General features: G+C 41.5%; 1 protein-coding gene and 1 non-coding gene across 2 annotated transcripts in view; one reads left to right on the top strand and one right to left on the bottom strand.

Moving 5' to 3' along the window:
• Window positions 1–26661, bottom strand: part of TTC17 (tetratricopeptide repeat domain 17) — a 146669-nt gene that overhangs the window by 78208 nt on the left and 41800 nt on the right. Inside the window, exons 4-16 of the mRNA XM_049780704.1 lie at window positions 22075–22244; window positions 17385–17496; window positions 16015–16146; window positions 13830–13939; window positions 12224–12368; window positions 11596–11735; window positions 9180–9340; window positions 8328–8440; window positions 7717–7857; window positions 5579–5694; window positions 5258–5423; window positions 3428–3505; window positions 3056–3280 (exon numbers count right to left, since the gene is read on the bottom strand). Coding sequence (XP_049636661.1) covers window positions 3056–3280; window positions 3428–3505; window positions 5258–5423; window positions 5579–5694; window positions 7717–7857; window positions 8328–8440; window positions 9180–9340; window positions 11596–11735; window positions 12224–12368; window positions 13830–13939; window positions 16015–16146; window positions 17385–17496; window positions 22075–22244 — 1809 coding nt within the window. The remainder of the gene's footprint in view (window positions 1–3055; window positions 3281–3427; window positions 3506–5257; window positions 5424–5578; window positions 5695–7716; window positions 7858–8327; window positions 8441–9179; window positions 9341–11595; window positions 11736–12223; window positions 12369–13829; window positions 13940–16014; window positions 16147–17384; window positions 17497–22074; window positions 22245–26661) is intronic.
• Window positions 352–458, top strand: LOC126019727 (U6 spliceosomal RNA). The gene has a single exon (XR_007499353.1). It is a non-coding gene; the product is annotated as a U6 spliceosomal RNA (small nuclear RNA).

Genomic DNA, 26661 nt, shown 5'->3' with positions numbered 1-26661 from the left:
TCCTGTCCCTGCACTCAAAATTCGGCCCTGACAGACTCGGTACCGGCTGTCCTGTGTTGGCCGCTTGCAAGGCAAATGCCCTATGCTGTACTATCTCTCCAGACCTAACCCCTATCTTTTCTATTTGGCCCCAGTATTAAGCACTTTAAAATATTTGAGCATGGAACATTGCACAGTGGGGTGGGTGTTTGCCTTGCATAAAGCTGACCAGGGTTCAATCTCTGGCATATCACATGGTCTGAACATGCCAGGAGTGATTTCTGAGCACAGAGCCAGGAACAAACCCTGAGCACCACTGGGTATGGCCCAAACCAAAATTAAACAAATAAATAAAAAATATTCTGAGAATCAGTGCTTACTTCGGCAGCACACATACTAAAATTGGAACGATACAGAGAAGATTAGCATGGCCCCTTCGCAAGGATGACACGCAAATTAGTGAAGCGTTCCATATTTAAAAAAAAAAATTCTGAGGATCAGCAGCATAGCAAAGTGGCAACTCTGAAATATCTGCACAGATGTAAAGCTGATAAGGAAACACTCCCAAGTGTTGACAGACTTGAGTGGGGGTGCTGACAGAGTTATTTTTAGTGTATCTAGCCCAATTCACATTTACCATTTTATTCTTGCAATACCACAATCTTAAACAACTGCAATTTCAGAATAATTTTCTCATTTAGCAGGGTGCACTTTCGCCTTCAGAACACTGCCTGATGCCTTGACTCCTAGTGCAGAGTGATCCACAAGAACCTGGCTGGAGTGACCTATTCAGCTGGTGTCCACTTCCTCCCACCCCACAGGGAACACTTGTCCCCAACACTAAGGAGGGGGGCAACAAGTAACTAACTGTTGCAAATCTTTGGCAAACTGGCTGGTGGGGTAGTATAGACAATGTGACGTTCCATTTAAAATCTAATTGTGACTTAAAATTTCCAAGCAAACAGTTAAACAGACAATCTTTTATTTCATACTGGAAAACTTAGTTTTGGAGGAGACTGAGTTGAGGGTTAAGGTGCTTGCCTTGTATCCCATCAACAAATCCAGACACCCTGCATAATTCCCTGAACAACACCAGGGATTAAACTTGAGTAAAGAACCAGAAATAGCCTCAGAGCATCCTTGGTAAGGCCCCAACTATTGCCTCCTCCAAAAGAAATCATCCACATGCACCTCTTCTGAAGGTACCTTTGGACAGAAAATTTATAAACATGTACATTAGGGAGAGGAATGATCAAACCATATATTTATTATAGTTTTATTAAAAGGTGATTATAACATCATGAATTGCAACATCATCCTTATTTCAAAGATGTTTAAATATGTATTAAAAACAAATATGGACTCGTAGAAATTCTAATTTAAACTCGTGAACTACAGGCAGTGGTGTTTACATGGAGGGATTCAGGGCATATTAATCACGTATCTATTCTTTTTTTTTTTTTTTTTGGTTTTTGGGCCACACCCGGTAACGCTCAGGGGTTACTCCTGGCTATGCGCTCAGAAGTCGCTCCTGGCTTGGGGGACCATATGGGACGCCGGGGGATCGAACCGCGGTCCGTCTCCTAGGCTAGCGCAGGTAAGGCAGGCACCTTACCTCCAGCGCCACCGCCCGGCCCCACGTATCTATTCTTATCAAAACAACTTTTAAACCAGGGGCATTTTTCTGCCAAGGACCACTAGATATTAGCATTATCAGTTGTTGGCCATCCAATATAGGCAGAACATCCAAAGAAGCCAACATAGAGCAGACATGTCTTCCCCATCACGACCCAGGGCCAGACTATGGGATTTTACAGCCCTTACACAAGTCCCAGATAGGAAATGCCCTACCCATGCTGTAAATTATGTTCTGAGTGGTTTAGTATGAAGTTATCTTTGAATTTAAATTGTAAAAAAGTATAATATTAAGCAGCTTTCCTATTGTGATGAGTAAGAGATAGTACTGACATAAAAATAAAAGCCTGCATTCTGAATATTTTTAGCAGCTTCATATTCTTATTTGAAGTAATTTTCTAAAAAATGTAATTATAATTTTCATTCAAAATAAAAAAATCATCAAAAAATAAACCTTTTATTTTCTTAAAATATGCAAATTTCACTCTGAAAACAAAACATGAGAATGTCTTCACTTTCCCTAGAAAAATTCAAAACGAAGAGGCTGGAGAGATAGTAACGGTAGGAAGAATGAATGCTCTGCACATGGAAGGTGCATGGAAAGGTTTGATCCCCAAAACAACTCAATTCTCTGAGCATGAGAACTGCACAGAGGCAGGAGTATCCCTTGAAAACTACTGGGTGTGTCCCTTTCCCCATTCTAAAAGGGAAAACTATAAACTTTACTCTGAATTTAAGTGAGAGTATAGAGCCAGTTTATTCCACTCCAAAGAATCCCCATTGATTGTGACATCTCTGGATTACAAATATATTGACATTGGCTTTGGAGATATTAAGAAAACAGTTTATGAAGTCATTTACTAAGGACAAATCTTCATGTGAACTGGACTCCTCATACACTTTGTTCTATCATCCTTTCTCTTTTCTTCTCACTCCCCTGCCCACAATCTCAACTCAATGATTTCATTTTTGTTGTTGTTGTTTTGGCCACACCCAATGATGCTCAGGGGTTACTCCTGGCTATGCACTCAGAAATCGTCCCTGGCTTGGGGAACCATATGGGATGCCGGGAGATTGAACCTCGGTCCATTCTACACTAGCGAGGGCAAGGCAGACAGATGCCTTACTGCTTGTGCCACCACTTTAGCCACATCAAATCAATGATTTCAAATACTCATTACAGGCATGGAGCTGAATCCTCTTCTACAGTGTCTGGAGTTACAAATATACATACAATACAACTCCACCTCAGGGCCTGGGAATTTAGTTCAAGTTGTGGAACCTAGATCCAATATGTGGGAAACCCTAAATTCATCCCTTGTGCAACATGGTGCCCTGTGCACAGATATGGGGCTACAACGGGCTACAAGGGGCTATAGTTGAGCATTCTCAACTGTGGCTCTTATTAAAACAACCTTTTTTTTAAGCCACCCCCTCTCACCTCTGAGCTATTGACGGTCAAGGCCTGAAGCAGTAGTTTAGTGGCATCGAGATGCAGGCCATAGTGAATCAGAAGATTGGCCAAGTTGACAAGAGGAACGTCCTGATACTGAAGTGGAGCCAAGTTCAAAGCTCTCTGAAGACACGCAAGGGCAAAGGTGCTATTTCCCACCGCTCTCCAGTAGAGTCCAGCCTCATTGAGTATCAGCCAGATGGGAGCATTTGGCTGAAGCAAAAAAATAATAAATAAAATCCCAATACTTCAGTTAATGTGAGAATCGGTATGCTGAGCCTAAATAAATATATATATTTTAAAACATCTAACTATGATTACTAAACTTAAAAGTTCAGATGTCTGACAAGAATGACTTACCTTGTTAATAGCATGAAATAGGAAAGACCCAATTTCTTCTTCTGGGATAGTACTGTTATTAATACGGGCAAGCAAAATCTGCAAACATCAAAATGAAGATGGACTCAATTGAAAAATAACAAGGAAGAGAAATGTGAAAATATAAATACATGCAGTAGTTTAGCTCCACCAGAACAGCTAATTTGACTAGATATGTATTACAGTGAGGCCACCTACATACCAGCTAAAATTCTGTCATAAAGTCTTTTATTCAAAAAGTTCAGACAAGGATAGCCCCATACACAATCAGGCCACCTACCAAACCCAACTAAAGAAATCCAAGAACCTAGAACCCAATCAGAAATAACTCAGGAAGGGCTGCTTGAGCAATATAGTATAACAGGTAGGGCATTTGCCTTGAATGTAGCCAATTCAGGTTTACTCCCTGGCATACCATAAAGTCACCTGAGCATTGCCAAGAGTAATTCCTGAGTGCAGAGCCAGGAGAGAGCCTTAAACACTATCAAATGGGACCCAGAAAAAACAAATCCAACAACAGAAAATATACCCCTCCCCATCAAAAACACAAACAAAGAAACAAATAAAACAACCCATAACTCAGAAGACAGCAGCATGTAAAACTGCTGCAATAAAACCTAATCACAGGAAAGCATTGAAAAAGCATTTCTCTTACTATAACAACTTGAAGGTAGGGTCCATATAGCTTTGCATTTTTTAAATATGCTTGGTATTTGGGGAATTTTTTCTTCCCTTAGTAGATGCCCTTTTTTGGTGCATGTGTGTGCTTTTGAGCCTCCCAAGCAGTGCTCAGGGAAGGAAATGGGGAAAAGGGCACTTCCAGAAATACTCAATAGGAGTTTAGTGCTCAAGAATGGAAAGCAACTAGGGTTCTATTGCTTGCAAATAATTAGGGCCACCCCAGTATGCATGGGGCCTACAGAGCAACATCCAGCAATGCTAGAGGCAATACGGTGCCAGGAATAAAACCTGGGTTGGGCACAAGCAAGGCATACATCCTAGCCCCTGTACAATCTCCCTGGTACAGCCGATGTTTTCTGAATATTGAATGAATAGCAAAGGCTTAATAAGACTTTGAAATTAAGTTTAAAAGAGGTCATCGTGGGCCAGAGAGATAACATGGAGGTAAGGCGTTTGCTTTTCATGCAGAAGGTCGGTGGTTTGAATCCCGGCATTCCATATGGTCCCTGAGCCTGCCAGGGGCGACTTCTGAGCATAGAGCCAGGAGTAACCCTTGAGCGCTGCTAGGTGTGACTCAAAAACCAAAAAAACAAAACAAAAAAAAACAAAAAAAACCCAACAGAGGTCATCGTGATTATCCATTTTTCTTTGTAAAAAGTTACTTTTTTTTTTTTTTTGCTTTGCATCCATGGAGTAGTATCTACAATATACATAAGAAAATATTCCTAATGATACACGAACAACAAGAATTAAGGTAAACATAACAGAGATCATTCATAATGTCTGCAAAGTAGTTATCAAATCCAGATTTCTAAGGATTGTATGTAAGGCCACAACATAGCTGGTAAGAAAAGAGAATCTTTCCTCTGCCAACCCACTCAAACTTCCGAAAGCGCAGAGGAGGTGGCAATAATGGACTCTGGGGGTAAGCATGGCCAGGAAACACTAAAACCACTTTCCTGGCACTCCCCCTCGAGCACGGCTGACGTCTGAATGTCTTCACCAGCTCCCACAGCTTCATAAACGTCAAGCATGACAGCTGCTGGCTGTCCACGCTTCTGTTCCACCTAAGAGGCTTTGTGAAATCACCCGGTATGGACGGCAACGAACAGCAGCCTAAGGGAGCCTTACTTTTCGAGCATGGTCATCTGGCATTTTGGCTTTCAGATCCATGCGAACCTCTAATTCTTTGACTAAGTAGGACAGGGTGTGGCTTTTTCTGAAGTCAGTTATGGAACAGTCAGGGGTTTGGGCTTCTTCTTCGGAAGAATAATCGCCACTGTGGAGTTCGTGGATCCTGGCACAAGAAAAAGGAACAACATTCATATTTCCACAGTTTGGGTGACTTCAAGATAAAGACTTAACCTTTCAAGTCCAAGCCTGGTGCTGTCACTGATCGCCAACTGACAACCATGCAGAATCGAGTACTTTGCCAAATCCATCACCACTTGCCTGAGTCCTTTGTTTTCTGGAGGTAGAAAGTAGGTTGGCAATTCCCCACCGACGGGGACTCTAGGGTAGCTTTCTGTACAGTCTGTCCTTTTAGGCCACAGAATATGCTGTTTGTCCTATCAGAGGAAGAGAAAGTTCTTTGGAGTATATATTCAACATGGTAAGTGAACTTTTAAAAAACAAAAATCTACCCAGACAACAGGAGTAACCTTAAGATAAATGTAGAAGGCCGGTAGATAGCACAGGGGTAGGGCATTTGCCTTGCATGTGGCCGACCCAGGACGGACCTGGGTTTGATCTCGGGCATTACAGATGGTCCCTTGAACCTGCCAGGAGTGATTTCTTTTCTTTTCTTTTTTTTTTTTTTTGGTTTTTGGGCCACACCCGGCGGTGCTCAGGGGTTACTCCTGGCTGGCTGCTCAGAAATAGCTCCTGGCAGGCACGGGGGACCATATGGGACACCGGGATTCGAACCAACCACTTTTGGTCCTGGATCGGCTGCTTGGAAGGCAAACGCCACTGTGCTAACTCTCCGGGCCCACCAGGAGTGATTTCTGAGTGCAGAGCCAGGAGTAACTCCTGGGCACCACTGGGTGTGACCCAAAAACCAAAACCCCCCAAAACAAGAAAAATGTAGGAGCTGAAGAGTGGAGAGGCAGAACGGTAGTAGAGACTTATATCTCTAGCACCCCATATGGCCCCACGCAGGCACAGGCACGTATACACGCGGATTCTTTCTGTGGTATTTTAAAAAAAATATTCTCTTTCATTAGGGTTATTTGTCTAATAACTAGGAATTCTATCTGCTTTACCATAGGCTGGCTTAGGATGGAGCAGGCCTAAGCCAAGGCTGGGCTGGGCTTTGGGGAAGAAGCGTCGGTGAATCTTCTTTTTTTGTGCCACAAAAGAAACAAAAACCATGTGGCACCTGTTGCTGCTGGCCATCACCTGATGGTCATGAAGAAGACACTGTGAAAATAAAGAAAAGGTGAGAGGCGCACCTCTCACCCAAGGCAGTGGTAGAAGCTTATTGGCACTTCAAGGGTGACAGAAGTGCAGCAACTTTGTGCACCAAAAGCAAAAATATCAACACTACTGAAAACCATGAAATAAGCATCACTGGGTGCTGTTCCCACCCCCACAAAAAAAAACCAAGTTAACTTTTTTTTTTTTTTTGGCAGGCACGGGGGACCATATGGGACACCGGGATTCGAAACAACCACCTTAGGTCCTGGATCGGCTGCTTGCAAGGCAAACGCTACTGTGCTATCTCTCCTGGCCCAAGTTAACTATTTTTTAATTAAATCAATAGGACAGAGTGATAGTACAGTGGGTACGGTGCTTGCCTTGATGTGCCAACCTAGGTTTGACCACCTAGCAGCACATATGGACCCCAAGTCCCACCAGGAGTGATTCCTAAGCACAGAGCCAGGAGTAAGTCCTAAGCAATGCCAGGAGTGGCTCAAAAACAAAAACAAAACAAAAAACTCTAAGTAGCTACATCAGAATAAAAGCTTGATACAGGGGCTAGAGAGACGAAGAGTGGGTAGGGCACTTGCCTTGCACATAGCCAACCCAGGTTCAATCCCTGACTTCTCCTATAGTCCTCTAAGCACTACCAGGAGTAATTCTGAGTGCAGAGCCAGGAGTAAGTCCTGAACACTGCCCAAGTGTGACCTATTCAGTAAACAAAACAAAATAAAAGCCTGATTTACTGAAAATTTAATCACACAAAAAATGTAGTCTTTGGGGCCAGATGGACAGTACAGTAGGTGTAAGTAGCCTGGTGCTGAGGATATAAAATAAAAAATGCTATTTAAGTAAGTGAAATATCCACAAATATTCACTTATTTCAAGTTTAGAGACTTATTATGGCTGGTAACTCTACTCAGAGCTTAAGGCTCTAAATTGAAATCAGGATGTCTATTTGCTCCACTTGACTGGGGTAAAAATGAACTAAAGACAGACCCTGGGTCTTACTGAGTACCTTACAGAATGTCTTCTATTTAACAGAAATTTAATAAACATTTTCTGAAAGAAGGTGAACAGTGCCAGGAGTCAGATCCATCAGTGAGGCTGAAGACCACTTACTTTAAGAGCTCTTTAAGTGATAATGTCACTATCCTCGGCTCACTTACCCTGTAAGCATCAGAGTCCCGGCCCCAGATCCAGAGAATGGAATGGGCTACTGGGGAAGCCAAATCAATGATGTCACTCTGATTGGCCTGAACATCAAAATTCACAGACATCATACTGGAGGTTGACGAATCCTCACCAAACTAGAAAATAAAAGTTTCACATTACAAAAATAAAGAGTTATCCCAATATAGTAAAAAATCAAAAATAGTGACAGAAACTCAGAAAGTACACCAGTAATAAGACAATCTAATCTTTTAACTTTAAAAGTATACCCTGGCAGCATTTTCTTATGGACTATATGCTGTTGGCAACTGTCAATCGAACTGCCACTGGAGTATGAGAAAAAAAATCTAACTAGAAATGAAAGCACAATTCTATCTTCCATATTGATGAAGACTCAAACACAAATGAAAATACCTGTAAAACATTACCTTCCATTATGGACTGAGTATTTGCACTAAAATTGGACCTCAACAACAATATCCTTAAAAACCTTACATAACAACCAAACATTTTTGGGATTCAGTATATAAAGGATCCCAGGAAGAAAGCGATATCATCCGAAGGTATGTCAAAGTTGGTAAGAAATAGGAGAGACCAAGACACATACCTGAACATAGTCAACATTTTCAAAGATATCGCCTCGATGGTAGCGTACAGGCTGGTCCCACTGGCAATGTAAACTATGCTGGTGATTGACCAGGCGACATATCTGATGATTCCCTAGAGTCAAAAAGGGAGACAAGACTAATGAAAAATCGGCAATGCCAACAGGGTTTTCTGAGTTTAAGTCATTTAAGAGGTCAGAGAGAGAGCACAGTGAGTAGGGTGTTTGCCTTGCACACAGCCAACCCAAATTGAGCTGAGTTCGATCCCAAACATCTCATATGGTCCCGAGCCTGCCAGGAGTGATTTCTGAGTGCAGAGTAAGGAGTAACCCGAGTGCCACTGGGTGTGGCCCACACCAAAAAGAAAAGTCATTTAAGTTTATGTCCTTCAGAGGCTGGCAGCGTAGTTACACAGGGAGTATTTAGATAAGGGAATGCCTGCTAATGATTACAGCAGACTATTCTCAAGACTCCTAAAAGCTGAACAGGTAGCCCAATTAATTGGTTGGGAAGCTGTGCATTCAGGACACCCTGGATTGTTCTCTGGCACCAAACAATACCCCAAGCATGGCCAAGAGTGACCTTCAGCACAGAGCTGTAAGTATACTCTGAGTACCAATAATATATGGCCCACAAAGGAGCCACCATTTATAACAAAGGGAGACTAGATCATCAATTAGAAAGCTGCTGACAATGACATTCTTTGACAGTCAAGGTTGCACGAGTCATGAAAGCAAGGACCGGAGAAAAGGCATCATCTTTCCTGTTTTCATTTTATTTGTTTATTTTCTTTCTTTTTTTCTCTTTCTTTTCCCCCCTCCCCTCTGTCTTCATTTTATTAGAAACACACTTACCTAATTGTGCCTCTTTTGCCATTTGGGTCTCATGAATGATATTTCGTAAGATCTGCTCCTCCTGAATTAACTTGTGTTTTTCTAGGATCTCCTGTTGTCTCAGGTAGTGGTCATGCTGCTTCTGATACTCTTTCAACTCGTTCAGTGTTCGCTGGAGGGATCTTAATAGTTTTTAACACAAGGAGAAAGTTATAGTAGCTTTCAAATTAATTTGAAGAAAACCAGTCAAATGCATCTATTTTCCGGTTCTCAATAATAACTGCTTAATTTTTTTTCTTTTAACATATAACCACTGTACTACCACGTTCAAGAATAAAGAAGCTAAAAATGTATTGTTTTAGTAAAAGTTAAGAGCAAAAATATTATGGAAGATTCTCCCCTTAAATATGATTTTTTTTTTTTCGCTTTTCAGACATACCTCGCAGTGCTCAGGGGAATACATGAGATCCAGGTATAGAACTTAGGCCAGTCACATGCAAAGAAAGAACATAACTCATTGTACTAGTGTCCAGCCCCAACAATGACTCCCTTGACACTAAATGAAGTGCTGGACTTTTTGATGTCAACGATACGTAAATAACACCAAACCATACAATTTTACATATTTAACCACTTTACTTTCTTCTACAAAGTTGGCATTAGTTACTCTGCCAAAGTCTTTCTTTTGACTCTGCCTGAAGACAAGATTAAGAGTGAGGGACATGGGGCTAGTGAGATAGTAAAGCAGGTAAGGTGCCTGCCTTGATGTAACTGATCTGGGTTCAATCCATGGTCCACATATACCTGAGCAACATTAAGAATGAGTCCTGAGGGGCAGGCGAGATAGCACAGCGGTAGGGCGTTTGCCTTGCATTCAGCAAATCCAGGACGAACAGTGGTTCAAATTCTGGCATCCCATATGGTTCCCTGTGCCTGTCAGGGGCTATTTCTGAGCAAAGCCAGGAGTAACACTTGAGCATCACTGGGTTACTCCAAACCCCCATTCCAAGAAAATGTAAGCCCTGAGTGGAGAGGCAGGGCTAAGCTTTGAACACTGCTGGGTGTGACCACAAAATGAAAACGAACAAAAGAGTAAAAGTTAGAGTCACACTCTAACTCCTTGATTTATACAGGAAGGAAAATCCATATAGAAACTTGGCTTAGAAAGGAATGTTCTTGAAGCAATGGTACAGTGGGTCGGGCATTTGCCTTGCATGTGGCTGAGCTGGGTTTGATCACCAGCATCCCATATAGTTCCCCAAGCCTGCCAGGAATTAATTACTTCTGAGTGAGTGCAGAGCCAGAAGTAATACTTGAGCATCACTGGGTACGCTCTCAAAACAAGAAAACAATAAAAAAGGGAAAGGAATATTCTCTATCACCCAATTATAAATTTGCTTAATTTGATTACATTCAGTAGGTAACAAAAATCTTAATTATCTAGAATATAATGATTTAATCAAGGAAAAGTTACTGAATAGACTATATAAGAGAACCAGTTTTGTGATTAAGAACATATTGGATGAAGCTCAATCAGGCAAGTTTGAATCAGGTATAATAGAAATGAAGCATAAAAAATATGCAAGCTGCCATTAAGCTTACTGAGCTCTAAATCTCAATGTAAATCTTTAAGATTAAAAGAGACTTAAAACATTGAGACTAATCTCTAAGAGATTCACTTCTAAGCTATGTTTCTTTTTTTTTTTTTTTTTTTTTTTTTTTTGGTTTTTGGGCCACACCCAGTAACGCTCAGGGGTTACTCCTGGCTATGTGCTCAGAAGTTGCTCCTGGCTTGGGGGACCATATGGGACACCGGGGGATCGAACCGCGGTCCGTCCAAGGTTAGCGCAGCAAGGCAGGCACCTTACCTTTAGCGCCACCGCCCGGCCCCTAAGCTATGTTTCTTAAGTTATCTTATTACTTGCAATTACTTGTGTGTGTACAATAGAATACCATTACTTTAAACTTACAAAAATCTGATTTAACTGTAGGTCGAAAATGTCTCTCAATGGCACTTAATGGACAAAGTGACAAACTGACCCTGCGAGTCAAAAGGGAACCAGAGCAAAAACAGCATGTGTTGATGATCTCACATTGGCATCTTTTCCAGAAATAAAAATGCAAGCAGTGGAACTATATACAGAGTATTCGGCCATATCTCTCCTCCCTCTGGGTGACTTCATAAAAGTCAAATGAAATGGCAGCATCAACTGCAAACAACCCTTATTTCCTGGAATTTAGGTCACTAGAGATTCTTCTGTGACACCACTGACTGGGACTAAACCTCCTAGATTTGGAGAAAAAGGAGAAGACTAGTAGTAGTGAAGGGTCATTGTTGTAATTCTACTGAACAAATTAAAACTGCTATCATCCTACACAGATTAAATCTAAGGTCCCATGGTGCTAGCACTTCAATGAAAAGTTTTCACCCAATTACCTATGTTGAGCTTCTAATTTCTGCTCAAGTTTTTGCTGACACAAAACAGCATGCTTCCTCTTTATAGCTTGCTCAAATCCTGGTTTGGCTTGCAAAGCATGGTCATAACAGAGCACAGAGTGGTTATACTCCCCAAGCATCTGAAGAGACAAAAACAAGCACACATATATAGACACAAAGGGAAGAAAGACATTAGCCAGAGTCTGATTACATCTGCCCAAGTCCTTTATCTCACACCTAGGTCTCGCTGTGCGGTGAGCACTAGTTTAATAAGTGATCCATATCTCAACATAAAAGCATGCTATCAGATAGCTTAACTGGAAGATATTGCTGTCCTAAGAAGTGTACTATGTAGGAAATTCAATATTTCTCTCAAGTTAAATGTTTTACTTTGTCTTATTTTTTGTCAAAAAACTAGGTCAATTATTCACATTATTCTGTTGAGGGGTTTTCCCAACCTAATTTCTTCAATTCCACTCTTTTTTTTTTGAAACAAAAACTTTTTCCCCCAATAGAAGGAAAGATTTTTGAAAAACAAAGAGAGAGAAAGAAATAGGAAGGAAAACGGGCAGGGGAGAGAAACAGAATAACAGCAATCTGGCCTATGGAAACAAAACATTATACTCACTGCATATATATTCCCCAAAGTGTAATAGCTTGTGAAGAAGTCACTGTCATCCAGAGCTGCATGAACCACAACAGCAGCATCAGCAGAGAAATGCGCTCTATGCAGCACATTTGCTAAGTTTACCAGGGCAATGTCTTTATTGTGCCTAAAAGGAGAGACACAAATAAATGTGAAAGGAAGAAGCAAGTGCTCCAAGACACAATCTGAACAAGGGAAATTACTTTTGAAGTCACAAAATTTAGGAAAATTACCGAGTAGACTCCTAGAAAGAGAAAGAAAAAATCTCATTTTCACATTGCTGCTAGCACTTATTGAACCTGAGAGCTACAAGATTTGCAACAAAAATTCCATGTGGCACACTATATGAGGCATGCTTACAGCTCTCCCAGAGCGCCAGATGCCACTGCTGCCAGAAGTCACTGCTGCCACACCCACACCCTCCAGCTTCCAGCATATAAATGGCCTAGCTTCACAGCTTCATGACTACTCTGCAAAGAGATGCCAAGCCAATGAATTGTTCCTGTTCTACAGTTCCTGGAGTGCATGGCCACATAAGCCCACTAAGCTCAATAAGCTAAAGCAATAATAAAGGATACTTAACTAGAACCTAAACTCAGTAAATTCTCAATGACTTTGGAAACACCATTGTGAGATATAAGTATTTTCACAAATTTTCTTTTATGAAACTATTTTTTGATAATTTCATTTACTATTTTGTTGTAACAAGGCATATACATTACTTTGTGCTTGTTAAGGGGGCAGGTTTGGGGGGGTTGGGTGGGAAACTGAAAATTTTGTAGAGGGAAGGTCACAGTGGTAATGTGACTGATGCTGGAACATTGAATGCCTGAAACAACTGAATTATGAACAATTTTGTAAACCACAGTGTTTAAATAAAGTTAGGGAAAGAAAGCATTCTTGGCTTATATCTGCTTTAAAAATACTTAATTTAGGGGCCGGGAAGGTGGCGCTAGAGGTAAGGTGTCTGCCTTACAAGCGCTAGCGTAGGATGGACCGCGGTTCGATCCCCCGGTGTCCCATATGGTCCCCCCAAGCCAGGGGCGATTTCTGAGCGCATAGCTAGGAGTAACCCCTGAGCGTCAAACGGGTGTGGCCTAAAAACCAAAAAAACAAAACAAAACAAAAAAAAACTTAATTTAGGGGCCAGAGCGATAGCACACTGGTAAGGCGTTTGCCTTGCACACAGCCAACACAGGACAGACCCAATTTGAATCCTGGCATCCCATATGGTCCCCTGAGCCTTCCAGGAGTGACTTCTGAGCGCACAGCCAAGAGTAACTCCTAAGTGTCGCCGGGTGTGAGCACTCCAAATTTTTATTTATAATAATTTATCTAGCGAAGGTACTTGCATTCAAATTCCAAGAGGAGTGTCTGTGTTATGCAATTTTCTTTCCTTAATGAAAATTATAAGTACATGGTTGAATTACCACTTTGAATTCTTTGATATTTGTTATTTTTTAGATGGAAACAATTCCTTTGAATGGAATAAACAAGAAAGTAGAATGCAAAGCTTCTTCTTAAATTCTTCTTTAACAGTCCTGAGTCATGTGGAAAATTAGGGTGTCCAGAAGGAGAGGGGACTTACCTGGAAGAGAAGTGAAGTGCTCGCATGGCACACTCCACAACCTGGTATGGCTCATTCTTGATTCTCCAATAAAATGAAGCCATGTTATACAGAACCCAGGAGGAAGAGTTCTAGAGGTTTTAGCAGACAAAATGACAATCAAACACAGAGAAAGGCAGCATCTTTCTGTATATAAAAGTTGTGGGGCCCGGAGAGATAGCACAGCGGTGTTTGCCTTGCAAGCAGCTGATCCAGGACCTAAGGTGGTTGGTTCGAATCCCGGTGTCCCATATGGTCCCCTGTGCCTGCCAGGAGCTATTTCTGAGCAGCCAGTCAGGAGTAACCCCTGAGCACCGCTGGGTGTGGCCCAAAAACCAAAAAAAAAAAAAAAAAAAGTTGTGATAATAATAAATTTTACTTTATATGGCATAAAATATGCTTAGGAACTAGCATATGAGGCCAGAATGATATCTAACAGGCAGGATGCTTGCCTTGAATTTGGCCAACCCAGGTTTGATCCCTAGCATCCCATATGACTCCAAGTGATACAAGAAGTGATTCCTGAGTGCACAGACAGAAATAAGCCCCAAGCATCATCAAATGTGGCTCCAAACCCCAAAACAAAATAAAATCAAGAAAATCCCTAGCATCTTCTGGTACTCGTTTGACAATAGAGAAGCCCAAAATCTGTTTCTAAATTCCCATGTTACCAAGAACAGTATTTAAAAAATTCCTGGGTCTTCATATAAAATACCCTATCTCTTTATCACATTTTATTTGAAATGCTTAGGTATTTGAGCCTCACACAGCTGTGCTAAGAAGCTATTCTGAGCTCTGGTCTCTGGAGTGTCCCTTGGTCGTCCGTGGGGAACCATATTTAGTGCTAGATAAAACCAAATGGCAGCTTGCAAAACAAGTGTATTAATTCTATACTCTATTTCCCTGGCTCCTTTTCTTTTCTTTTCTTTTTTTTTTTTTAAAAAGTAGATGTCATCTTAAAAGGAGATCAAAAGATATTATTGTTATTGGTGATTCTTTCTCAATCAGAGAATGGTGATTATGCATTGTATAAATGTATGAAAGATACTAAAAATAGGTCAAAGATACTTTCTTTCTAGTAAAAACAATTTAGAAAGCAGCACTGCAGGGCCCTTGAGCACAGGTGGGTTTAACTCAAAAACAAAACAAAAAAACCTACCAACAAACAAGATATTCACATATGTACATCTCTAAATCCTATTTTATTTACATTACCTATAATTCTTTTTTATTTTTTTAAAGTACTATACTATTTGGGAGGGGTGCTTTTGGGCAACAACCAGGAATGCTCAGGGTCTATTCCTGGCTCAGTGCTTGGGAACCATGTGGTCTTGTTTTAACAGGGTTGGGCTTCATGCAGAGCATGTGCTTTACCATCCAACTTACCTTTCGGGTTTACATGAAGTGTTTACAGAAAACTTTCTGGCATGTCTTCCTGGTAAAGACTGGATTACTAATGCTGTTCCTGAGCTTTGAACAACTCAGTTTATAGTAACGTAATCATAATTTTAAATTGCTCTCATGACAGAGACAAACGAAGTAGGTATTTCTGAGAGAAAAAAATATCCTTTTTGGCAGCTAGAAAAAAGGTATTCTTGCGGGCTGGAGAGATAGCATGGAGGTAAGGTGTTTGCCTTTCATTCAGAAGGTCATTGGTTCAAATCCTGGCATCCCATATGGTCCCCCATGCCTGCCAGGAGCAATTTCTGAGTGTGGAGCCAGGAGTAACCCCTGAACGCTGCCGGGTGTGAACCCCCCCCCCCAAAAAAAAAAGGTATTCTTGCTTTGCATGCTCTTGACACATGTCTGATGCTGGGTTTGATCCTTGGCATCCTACCTGGTTCCCTGAGTCCACCAGGAGTGATTTCAGAGTGCAGAACCAGGAATAAGGCCCGAGTACTGCCAGGTGTGGCCCCAAAAGTAAACAAATAGAAAGATCTACTTTTCGGTGCTGGAGAGCTAACAGGGAGGTAAGGCATTTGCCTGGCATGCAGAAGGATGGCATCCCATATGGTCTCCCAGCCTGCCAGGAGCGATTTCTGAGTGTAGAACCAGGAATGATGCCTGAGTGCTGCTGGGTGTGACCCAAAAACCAAAAACCAACCCCCCCCCCCAAAAAATCTACTTTTCATACAGGTTTTGGCTCTTAGAGCATTTGGTGACTTACCTTCTGTAAACCTTCATGAATGAGGTGCCCTATATCATCTACACTCCTTCCTAATCGTTTAGATAAATATGTGAAGATTGGATCTTCTTTAGGCAATAAAGGTGCAGAAAGATTCACTCTTTCTTGTACGCCCTAAAGAGGAGGAAAACAAAGAAAACCCCGAAACAGAAAAAGAGCATCAGACAAAAAAAGAGTATAAGCAACTGGGTAACATTTGTTTTATATATTATACATTTAATTATTTACTTGAAATAATTCTGAAATAATTTTAATTCATAGTTGTTTGCAAATGTATAAAGCTGCAGGAGAGAGGGAAGTAACAAACCAAAAAAAAAATTAGAAATCATAAACTACAAAGAAAGCACAAATATACCTCAATTTGAAAAGAAAATAATGGCCACATGTATTTCCCAGGTAGTTTGGTCTGGGCTGATAACTCTGGCATTCTCAGGATGACTAGGGGCAGGAACCAGAGTAACCCAGCACCACACCCTCCGCCCTCAGATAGAAATAACCCAGCACTGCCACTCAACTCAAATAATATGAGCAGCTTGAACCTTCTCAGGTAGGACTGGACTATGGGGCTGAAAACTCTGGGGCTATTTTCAGAGTGGGGCTGCACTGAATCCCCTCACACCCACCCCACCACTAGTAAACTCATCAGTCTCTGCCCACACCTGCCATCTTGGCAGGAAAAAAAAAAGGCCCAGCTCCTCCAAGCTCCAAAAGAAAATAATGGCTACTGATACTTCGTAGGTATCTGGTTCAGGCTGATACCTCGGTGGATGGCATTCTCAGAATGGGTGGGGGCAGATACCCCTTTCTGTATGAATCACAGCAGCCACTGCCACACCCCATGCCCTCGGACAGTAACAGCCCCACTCCACAACCTAAGCTTATCACACTGTCAAGCCAACAAATTTATTTCAGACCAATAAATCCTGGACCATGCAGCCAACATTTCAACATTTTATGTAGTGTCAACACAGTAGTATCACAGGAAATCTGATAGGCAAGTTCCATAGAAATCTACCAAGCTCTAACACAGAAGCCATAGCCTGGTTAGTTCTTAGACACTGACTTTAGTAACACCATGGAGAGATCCAATAATCATTTCAAATTGACCCTTGTTGATCTAAGTTTTGATCATTCCATTTGCCTTTGTGTTGTAACATTGTTTGTGGAGGCAGGCTAGGGCAGTGGGTGGGAAATTGGGGACACTGGGGAAAAGGTCAGACTAGAGGTGGGACTGGTGCTTGAACATTTAATGCCTGAAACGACTGTATTATGGACAATTTGGTAAATCATGGTGTTATAACAAAAATTGAAGAAAAAGAAAGAAAAATACTTCAAAAAATTTTTTTACTTACTCTCAAGTGCTGAAAGGCATGTATACTATATGGTAGCTCTAGAATTTTAGTACAATCAGGTTGCTCAGGATCTAGAGGTACAGGAGATTCTGTGTCTATATAATCTTCAGGACTAAAAATGAGAAATGATGAATGAGTTAAAGATAAAGAAATGTCAACTATTTCCCTAAATGATCTCTGTTACAGAGCACTTCAACTTGACAACGAATATTGATCATATTTATACCTTTGTCAGATAGCTATTGCTAGAGTGAAAACTTTAGGGCATTTCTTATTCGTGCTAAGAAGAAAACGGTCATTAGGTCACCAAATGTTAAGATCTGGGCCTTCCCTCCCTAGTTGTTTTTATGCTGGGGCCACAATAGGTAGTGCTTGGGAGCTACTCCCACTATTCAAGGATCATTTCCACTGGTGTCAAAGATCATGTGGTGCCCAGAATCAAATCCTAGGTCATTCAAAGCCTACTCTCTAGCCCTTAGTGCTATTTTTCCTAGCCCAAGATCCGGACTCTGCAAAAGCTGATACTGTTAAATTCCTTATGGAAATGCTAAATCAATTTATATTTCTGTTAACAGTTTCTATAACTTAATCACTTAATGATTTAAAAATACTTTTACAATTAATATAGATGAAAATAATTCACATGTTTCAATTTGAGCATGACTCAGAAATATTTTTTTCTGCTTTTGGCCATTTGTTCTATTCACTATTCACTCTTTTTTTTTTTTGTTTTTTTTTTTTTGTTTTTTTTTTTTTGTTTTTTGGGTCATACACAGCAGTGCTCAGGGGTTACTCTTGGCTCTGTGCTTAGAAATCAGCTTTGTGGAGCCAGAGAGATAGCATGGAGGGAGGGTGTTTGTCTTGCATGCAGAAGGTCGGCGGTTCAAATCCCAGCATCCCATATGGTCCCCCGAGCCTGTCAGGAGCGATTTTTGAGCGTAGCATCAGGAGTAACCCCTGAGCGCTGCCAGGTGTGACCCAAAAACAAACAAAACAAAACAAAACAAATCAACTTTGTGCTCCGGGCAGGCACAAAGGACCATATGGGATACCGGGATTTGAACACAGTCAGTTCTGGATCAGTTGCATGCAAGGCAAACACCCTACTGCTGTGCTATCTCTCCAGCCCCAACTCTATTTACTATTAACTGTCCAATACTGATGGCTTAACAATACAGAGATCTAACAATCATTTCAAATGGTCCCTTGTTGAATCTAAGTTTTGATCATTCCATTTGCCTTTGTGTTGTAAAGAATATGAAATGAATTTCTTTGTGCCTACATGGAAGCCACCTAGGGTGGTGGGTGGGAAAGAAAACAGTCTGAGAACGCTTGCGTAACACCCAAAGATCACAGAAAAATTAAAACACAGAATCACACTTGGGGCCCCACTGAGAAAACTGTCCAGTGAGAAGCCAGCTGCCAGCTCCAAGAGGTGACCTCTGTAAAAGAGGCAGAAAGATAATGTGACTTGGGCTCGACTATGCTGAGTAAAAGGGTGAACCAAACACACACACACACACACACACACACACACAAACACACACACACAAAAGTGACTTGGGCTCGACTATGCTGAGTAAAAGGGTGAACCAAACACACACACACACACACACACACACACACACACACACACAAAAGCAGTCATGAGCAGAGTAACTGACCTTCAACAGGCCCAGCGCCCACCCACAACCACATCAGCCAGACTGCAGGAACAGAAGGAAAGCCAAGAGTCAAGAAGACACTCTGCAGGGAAGAAGGAAAGCTGGCGACACATTTACTGCTACTTGCTGTGCCCATGCTTTCCCCTTGTTTAAGTTTGATCTTAGCAAGAAACCAAGGACACTACCTAGGTTGGTGTGAACTTGGTTTGTTTTTATTTTTGTTTTTGGGCCACACCCAACAGCGCTCAGAGGTTACTCCAGGCTCTATGCTCAGAAATCGCCCCTGGCAGGCACAGGGGACCATATGGGATGCCGGGATTCGAACCACAGTCCTTCTGCATGAAAGGCAAGTGCCTTACCTCCATGCTATCTCTCTGGCCCCGGTGTGAACTTGGTAATGCAGATTCCATTATAGCTATCAGGGCTGCTTAAGGGAAACAATTACTATGAGCCACTCCTGCCCACAAGCCACAGTGGACGGCCACTGTCAGAGAGCAACTGTGAAATGTGGGACAGAGTGTTGGGCTCCTCCATCCCAAGATATGACTGACACAGAATGTTTGTGACCATGACTTCCCATCAATATTGTAGCTGCTCTCAGGTCAAGAATGACCACAGATTCCTCTGGGACATCTAGGCTTAGCTTTGAGCCAAAGACACTGAGTGGATTTAGTGTCCCATGAGAGCCCCCAATTGTTGCTCATAGAGCACCAAGTATGATGTAGAAACAACAGCATGCTGTCTGTGCTCAGGGAACTATGTATAATATTGATTTGGCCTTCCTGTATGCCCTGCCAGACCAAAAAAAAAAAAAAAAGTCTTGGAACAAAATGATAATATGGTGAGGAAGTGCTTGCCCAACCTCATGCAGTTGATGCAAATTTGATCCCTGACATCACACATGGTCCCCAGAAGCGATCCTTGAGTGCACAGCCAGGATAGAACTGCTGAGAATTGCTGGGTATGTTACAAAAAAAACAAAACAAAAAATAGGGGCCAGAGAGATAACACAGCAGTAAGGCATTTATTTGCCTTGCAAACGGCTGGCTGACCCTGATTTGATTCCTGGCATCCCACATGGTCCCCGAAGCCTGCCAGGAGTAATTTCTGAGCACAGAGCCAGGAGTAATCCCTGAGCACCGCCAGGTGTGACCCTCAAACCCCTCAAAATCACCAACCCCCCTGAAGACAATACAAACCCAAATTCACAAGTAACACTAAAAAACAGGCAGAACCCTTCCATGATACTGATTGGACAGGTGTTTAATGATTCAATTTCATTGGCAAAGAATACAAAAGCAGGCCCGCAGGGGGTCTCAAACTCAATTTACCTGGGGGCCGCAGGAGGCAAAGTCGGGGTGATCCTTGAGTGCAAAGTCAGTAGAAAGCCTTTAACATTGAGGGGTGTGACCCAAACAATTAAAACAAAACAAAAAAAGATTCCTCTAGGGCAGGGCCACAAAATGTTGTATGGAGGGCCGTTTGTGGCCCAAGGGCAGCGAGTTTGAGACCCTAGAGTGATAGTACCGTGAATTGGGGGCACTTACTTTGAACCTGGCCAATTCAGATTCTATCCCCAGCATTCCACATGTTTCCCTGAGCATCAACAGGAGTGATTCCTGAATGCAGAGTTATCCTTGAAAATCACCAGGTTTGAGTCCTCACTCCCCAAAAAGGCAGACACACCCTCACAACAACAACAAAGAAGACAATAGCAAAATTAAGCAAATGGGACATCTAACTGAAAAATGTCTGCACACTGCAAATGAAAATATAGCTACTGAATGGGAAAAAATATTTTCACATCATACATCTGACAATGGGCTAATATCCAAGATAATTAAAGCACTCAAAAAACACAGATTCCTTAATACAGATCAAGGAGCAAGCTCTAAGCACAATTGGGTGTGGCCCCACCCTCTTCACCCCCATTCTGAACTAGAACTCCCATCTGACTCAGCAATTTACTCTTTAGCTATTTATCTCCAAAACACATTAACTCAAAGAGAAACCTAGGCATCTATATTCATTGAGGTACTAATTGTAATGGATAATATCACACAACAGCCTAAGTGATTAATGACAGGTAAGTATAAGTAGGCATTAATGGCACATATGACCAATGAATTACTACACAACTTTAGCCTTTTGCTATAACATGGATAGAAGACAAATATGATGAGTAAAATAACTCGGGAGAAGTAGGATAAATGCAGCATGACTTTGGTAATAAGTGGAATATAAAAAAAAACCATAGAGAATGGCCAATGGCCAGTGACAAACCCTTGGACTCTGACAACAGGGCTGCAGTTATCAAGTAGGGTTGTGGAGTAGAGAGGGATAGATTAGATTACAAGTGACATTAAAGCAATGGTGAAACATTTTGGTGGATGGTGGAAGTGCAGAAAGACTATGCATTAAAAGTATATACGTTGATACTACTGTACATGTTATCCCAGTAATGATATGAAAAACAAAAATTAATTCTTCAATATTCAACGGCTATATTGCCCTTTTTTTTTTTTTTTTGGTCACACCAGGCAGCGCTCAGGGGCTACTCCTGGCTCTATGCTCAGAAATTGCTCCTGCCAGGCTTAGGGGTTGGGGGTGGGGGAACCATATGGAATGCCGGTATTCGAACCACCATCCTTCTACATGCAAGGCATACACCTTAACTCCATGCTATCTCTCCGGCCCCCTGCTATATTGTTTTTAAGAGCTTTGTAATTCTACACATAGTATACAATTAAGGAGGATTTTATTTTTGCTTTTAGTTTAGTTGTTGTTGGCTTTCAGAGTGTATCTGGCTGTGCTCAGGACTTATTCCTGGCTCTGTGCTCTGGGAATCACTCCTGGTCCACACTGCCTGGGGTGTCAGTGATTGAACTTGGGTCAATCACTAACAAGGCAAGTGGCCTGCCCACTATATTATCACTATGGCCTCTCCACATAGTATATATGTATATGTTATCACTAGACAATTACTTTGAAAACCCGGAGTTCATCTTTGGAAACAATGTCTTTACCTGATGTCTTTGCTCTCCAAAGTTATGTACGTGCCATCATACAGATCCAGGTCTCCTAAGGGCACCTTGGCTTTGATGCAGTCTGGATCCTCTTTATTATGTCTCTGTTCCAGTCCTGTATCTCTGTCCTCATTCTCTTCTATGTGAATCTTTTGAGCAACTAATTGCTTCTGTAAGAAAAGAAGAACATGTCTTTCTCCTAGTCTCTCTCCCTCTAGATACCTCAGATGATAAAAGAAAACTAGTGGAAGAATCCTCCATGACAGATGCCAAGGGTTCCAAATAGATCCTCAGCTAAGCTGGCAGATATAAGGACTCTCTGCTAAAGTGACCAGGTATAGCAAATAACATTTCATTTATAATACAGCACCAAGGGCTTCAATGCATAATAACTGGCTGACTCAAGACCACTACAACTTGCACCTCTCAAGTTCCTTTGCACAAAATCGCTACATAATTAACATCACCTCAAAGTGTCTGTCCCAATAATGGCTTAGTCCTTTAAGATATCTAGCATTTGAGAACTGTAACCTGAAACAGTCTCCCAGTAGAACTAAGTAACTGTGGGTTTCCCTCACCCATTTTATAACATCATTGCTACAGACTGGCTCACAGCTTATTAATTTTGGAGGACTCCCCTGAAGCAATCCATAGGAGATCCAAAGACAACACCATTGATAATACTCAGTCCACTAGATAGGATTCATAGAGTTCAAGGGAGTTGTGTTGGTCAAAGGCCAACAGGGTCCCCATCTGTGATGCTTGGGAGATACACTTGGTAATGCTTAAGGGGACATGCAATGTCATAGATGGAGCCCAGGATCCTGATACCCCTGTGATATTTCCTTGACTATTCATGTTTTTTTAAAAAAGGGACAATTATTGTATTATGATCAATTGTGTCAACAATACTACAGCTTTTAATGTTAAGGAAGTTGCATGAATTTTGTGGCTTTGGATTCCTTTGTGTAAGAAATATTATAATGTACTACTATCTGGGGGCTCGAAGGGACAAAGTAAATGTACATGTTTAAAAAAAAAAAGAAAACAGAGAAACAGAGTGAGAGAGAGATATACAAGATATACAAGAGTGAGACACTGGGGCCAGAGCAGTGGCACTAGAGGTAAGGCCTCTGCCTTGCCAGCGCTAGCCTAGGATGGAACACAGTTCGATCCCCTAGCTTCCCATAAGGTACCGCAAAGCCAGGAGTGATTTCAGAGTGCATAGCCAGGAGTAACCCCCGAGCAAAAAATGGGTGTGGTACAAAAACAAAAAGAAAAGCGAAGAGTAAGACACAGAGAGATAGAAGACATGAGCAATGTGCCTGCCACAGTGGCAGGTTGGGTTGATAGTGGGAGTGTAACTGGGGATATTGTTGGTATAAAATGTGTACTGGGGGAAGGTGATATATATTCTCTGAAGGAAGCTCAATCATATAACTAAGTTTTTTAATTATCTTTATTTAAAAACCATGATTACAAATATGATTATAGTTGTATGATTATAGTCATGTAAAGAACAACCCCCTTCACCAGTGCAACATTCCCACCACCAACTTCCCAGATCTCCCTCCTCCCCACCCACCCACACCTGTACTCAAGACAGGCTTTCTGGGCCCGGAGAGATAGCACAGCGGCGTTTGCCTTGCAAGCAGCCGATCCAGGACCTAAGGTGGTTGGTTCGAATCCTGGTGTCCCATATGGGTCCCTCGTGCCTGCCAGGAGCTATTTCTGAGCAGACAGCCAGGAGTAACCCCTGAGCACCACCGGGTGTGGCCCAAAACCCAAAAAAAAACCAAAACAAACAACCAAACAAACCCCCACCCCCCAAAAAAGACAGGCTTTCTACTCCCCTCATTCATTCATATTGTTATGATAGTTTTCAGTGTAGTTATTTCTCTAACTGCACTCATCACTCTATGTGGTGAGCTTCATGTCATGAGCTGCACCTACCAGCTCTCATCTCTCTTGTCTCTGAGATGTCTTTCTTTTTTTCTTAAAGCCCATAGATGAGTTAAACCATTCTGCATCTTTCTCTCTCCCTCTGACTTACTTCACTCAGCATAATAGATTCCATGTACATCCCTGTATAGGAAAATTTCATGACTTCATCTCTCCTGACAGCTGCATAGTATTCCATTGTGTATATGTACCACAATTTCTTTAGCCACTCATCTATTGAAGGGCATCTTGGTTGTTTCCAGAGTCTGGCTATTGTAAATAATGCTGCAATGAATATAGGTGTGAGGAAGGGATTTTTGTATTGTATTTTTGTGTTTCTTGGGTATATTCCTAGGAGTGGTATAGCTGGATCATATGGGAGCTCAATTTCCAGTTTGTGAAGAAATCTCCATATCGCTTTCCATAAAGGTTGGACTAGACGGCATTCCCACCAGCAGTGAAAAAGAGTTCCTTTCTCTCCACATCCCCGCCAGCACTGCTTATTTTCCTTCTTTGTGATGTGTGCCAATCTCAGTGGCGTGAGGTGGTACCTCATAGTAGTTTTGATTTGCATCTCCCTGACGATTAGTGATGTTGAGCATCTTTTCGTGTGCCTTTTGGCCATTTGCCTTTCTTCTTTTTCAAAGTGTCTGTTCATTTCTTCTCCCCATTTTTTGATGAGGTTAGATTTTTTTTTCTTGTATAGTTCTGTCAGTACCTTGTATATTTTGGATATTAGTCCTTTATCTGATGAGTATTGGGTGAATAATTTCTTCCATTCAGTGGGTGGCTTTTGTATTCTGGGCACTATCTCATTTGAGAGGCAGAAGCTTCTCAGCTTAATATAGTACCATCTTGATACTTCTTCCACTTGTTTGGAGAGTGCTGTTTCCTCCTTAAAGATGCTTTTAGTCTCAATGTCATAGAGTGTTTTTACCTACATGTTGTTCTATATACCTTATAGTTTCAGATCTGATATCAAGGTCTTTAATCCATTTGGATTTTACCTTTGTACATGGTGTTAGCTAGGGGTCTAGTTCGCTTTTTTGCAAGTGACTAACCAGTTGTGCCAACACTACTTGTTGAATAGGCTTTCCTTGCTCCATTTAGGATTTCTTGCTCCTTTATCAAAAACTAGGTGGTTATATGTCTGAGGAACATTCTCTGAGTACTCAAGCCTATTCCACTGATCTGAGGGTCTGTCTTTATTCCAATACCATGCTGTTTTTGTAACTATTGCTTTGTAATACAGCTTAAAATTGAGGAAAGTAATGCCTCCCATATTCCTTTTCCCAAGGAATGCTTCATATAACTAAGTTTTAACCACAAATATGTACCACAGAAAACATCAATTTGCAACCACCTTGCTTCCATAAAATCAATGAAATCAAATTGAATAAATAAAATGAGTTAAAAAAAAAAAGGGATGGGCCCGGAGAGATAGCACAGCGGCGTTTGCCTTTCAAGCAGCCGATCCAAGACGAAAGGTGGTTGGTTCGAATCCCGGTGTCCCATATGGTCCCCCGTGCCTGCCAGGAGCTATTTCTGAGCAGACAGCCAGGAGTAACCCCTGAGCAACGCTGGGTGTGGCCCCCCCAAAAAACAAACAACAACAACACCAAAAAAAAACAAAACACCAAAAAAAAAAAAAAAGGGACAAACATAGAGGCCAGGTATGTGGTTCAGTGGTAGGAGACTATGCCTAATGAGGCCCTAATATGTGTGAGACTTAAATTCACTGGAATTTCAAGTTCCCTGTTTTTTTTTTCCCAATATTTGTGATTTTTTTTTTATTGTTGTTAATGGAACCAGGTCATTTCCCTCTAGGATCTGTCATTCTCCGGGATTTTGCCCACTGAGGGTTTTAGGACTGGTTACTGACACTGTCAACAGAATCCAAGGTCCTAAATGTCTTTGTGTCAGGGGAATGTTCTTTCTTTCAAACACATAAAATATGTAACATGACAAAAAAAATCAATTATATCCAGAATAAAAGTATAGTGTGGTCTAATTATATCACTTTTCTGGAGGAATGGGGGGTCAGGACTATTTAAAAAGTGACAATATTCTATTTTCCTCCCTCAGTTTTGGGGTCACATCTGAGGATCTGGGGCTATTCTTAGCATGCAGCTTAAGGAACCATGTGGTGCCAGGGATTAAAAATCCAGATCCTGCATATAAAGCATATGTTTCAGCTCTCCAAGCTATTCCCCCAGGCCATGGTGGCCACGTTGGAGAGATTTTTACTGTTTGCCTATATATTTTCCACTGGATTTTATTCAGTTATTTGACCTTCTCTTGAACACTAGGAATGACTCTAAGTCTGCTTTAACTGATCATTGAAATGTCTTCCAACCCAACAACATACTGACAAAGATGTGATTCTTTTCTCATTACTCTTATTATTCCCAATATTTTTGAAATCTCAAATTAATTTCCTTTTTTATGTTTTTTTGTTTTGGGTCACACCCGATGGTATTCAGAGGTTACTTCTGGTAACTCAGGGGTCATTCCTGGCGGTGTTCAGGGGACCATATGAGATGCCGGGCATTGAACTTGGGTTGGTTTCATGCTAGGCAAATCTGCTATGCTATCACTCCAGTATGATCTCTTTTTTTTTTCTATAATGATAGTTCTATTAAATAT

Source organism: Suncus etruscus, chromosome 9 (genome assembly GCF_024139225.1).
Source record: "Suncus etruscus isolate mSunEtr1 chromosome 9, mSunEtr1.pri.cur, whole genome shotgun sequence".
In the NCBI taxonomy this organism is placed as follows: Eukaryota; Metazoa; Chordata; class Mammalia; order Eulipotyphla; family Soricidae; genus Suncus; species Suncus etruscus.
This window is presented reverse-complemented; position numbering and strand designations above follow the sequence as displayed.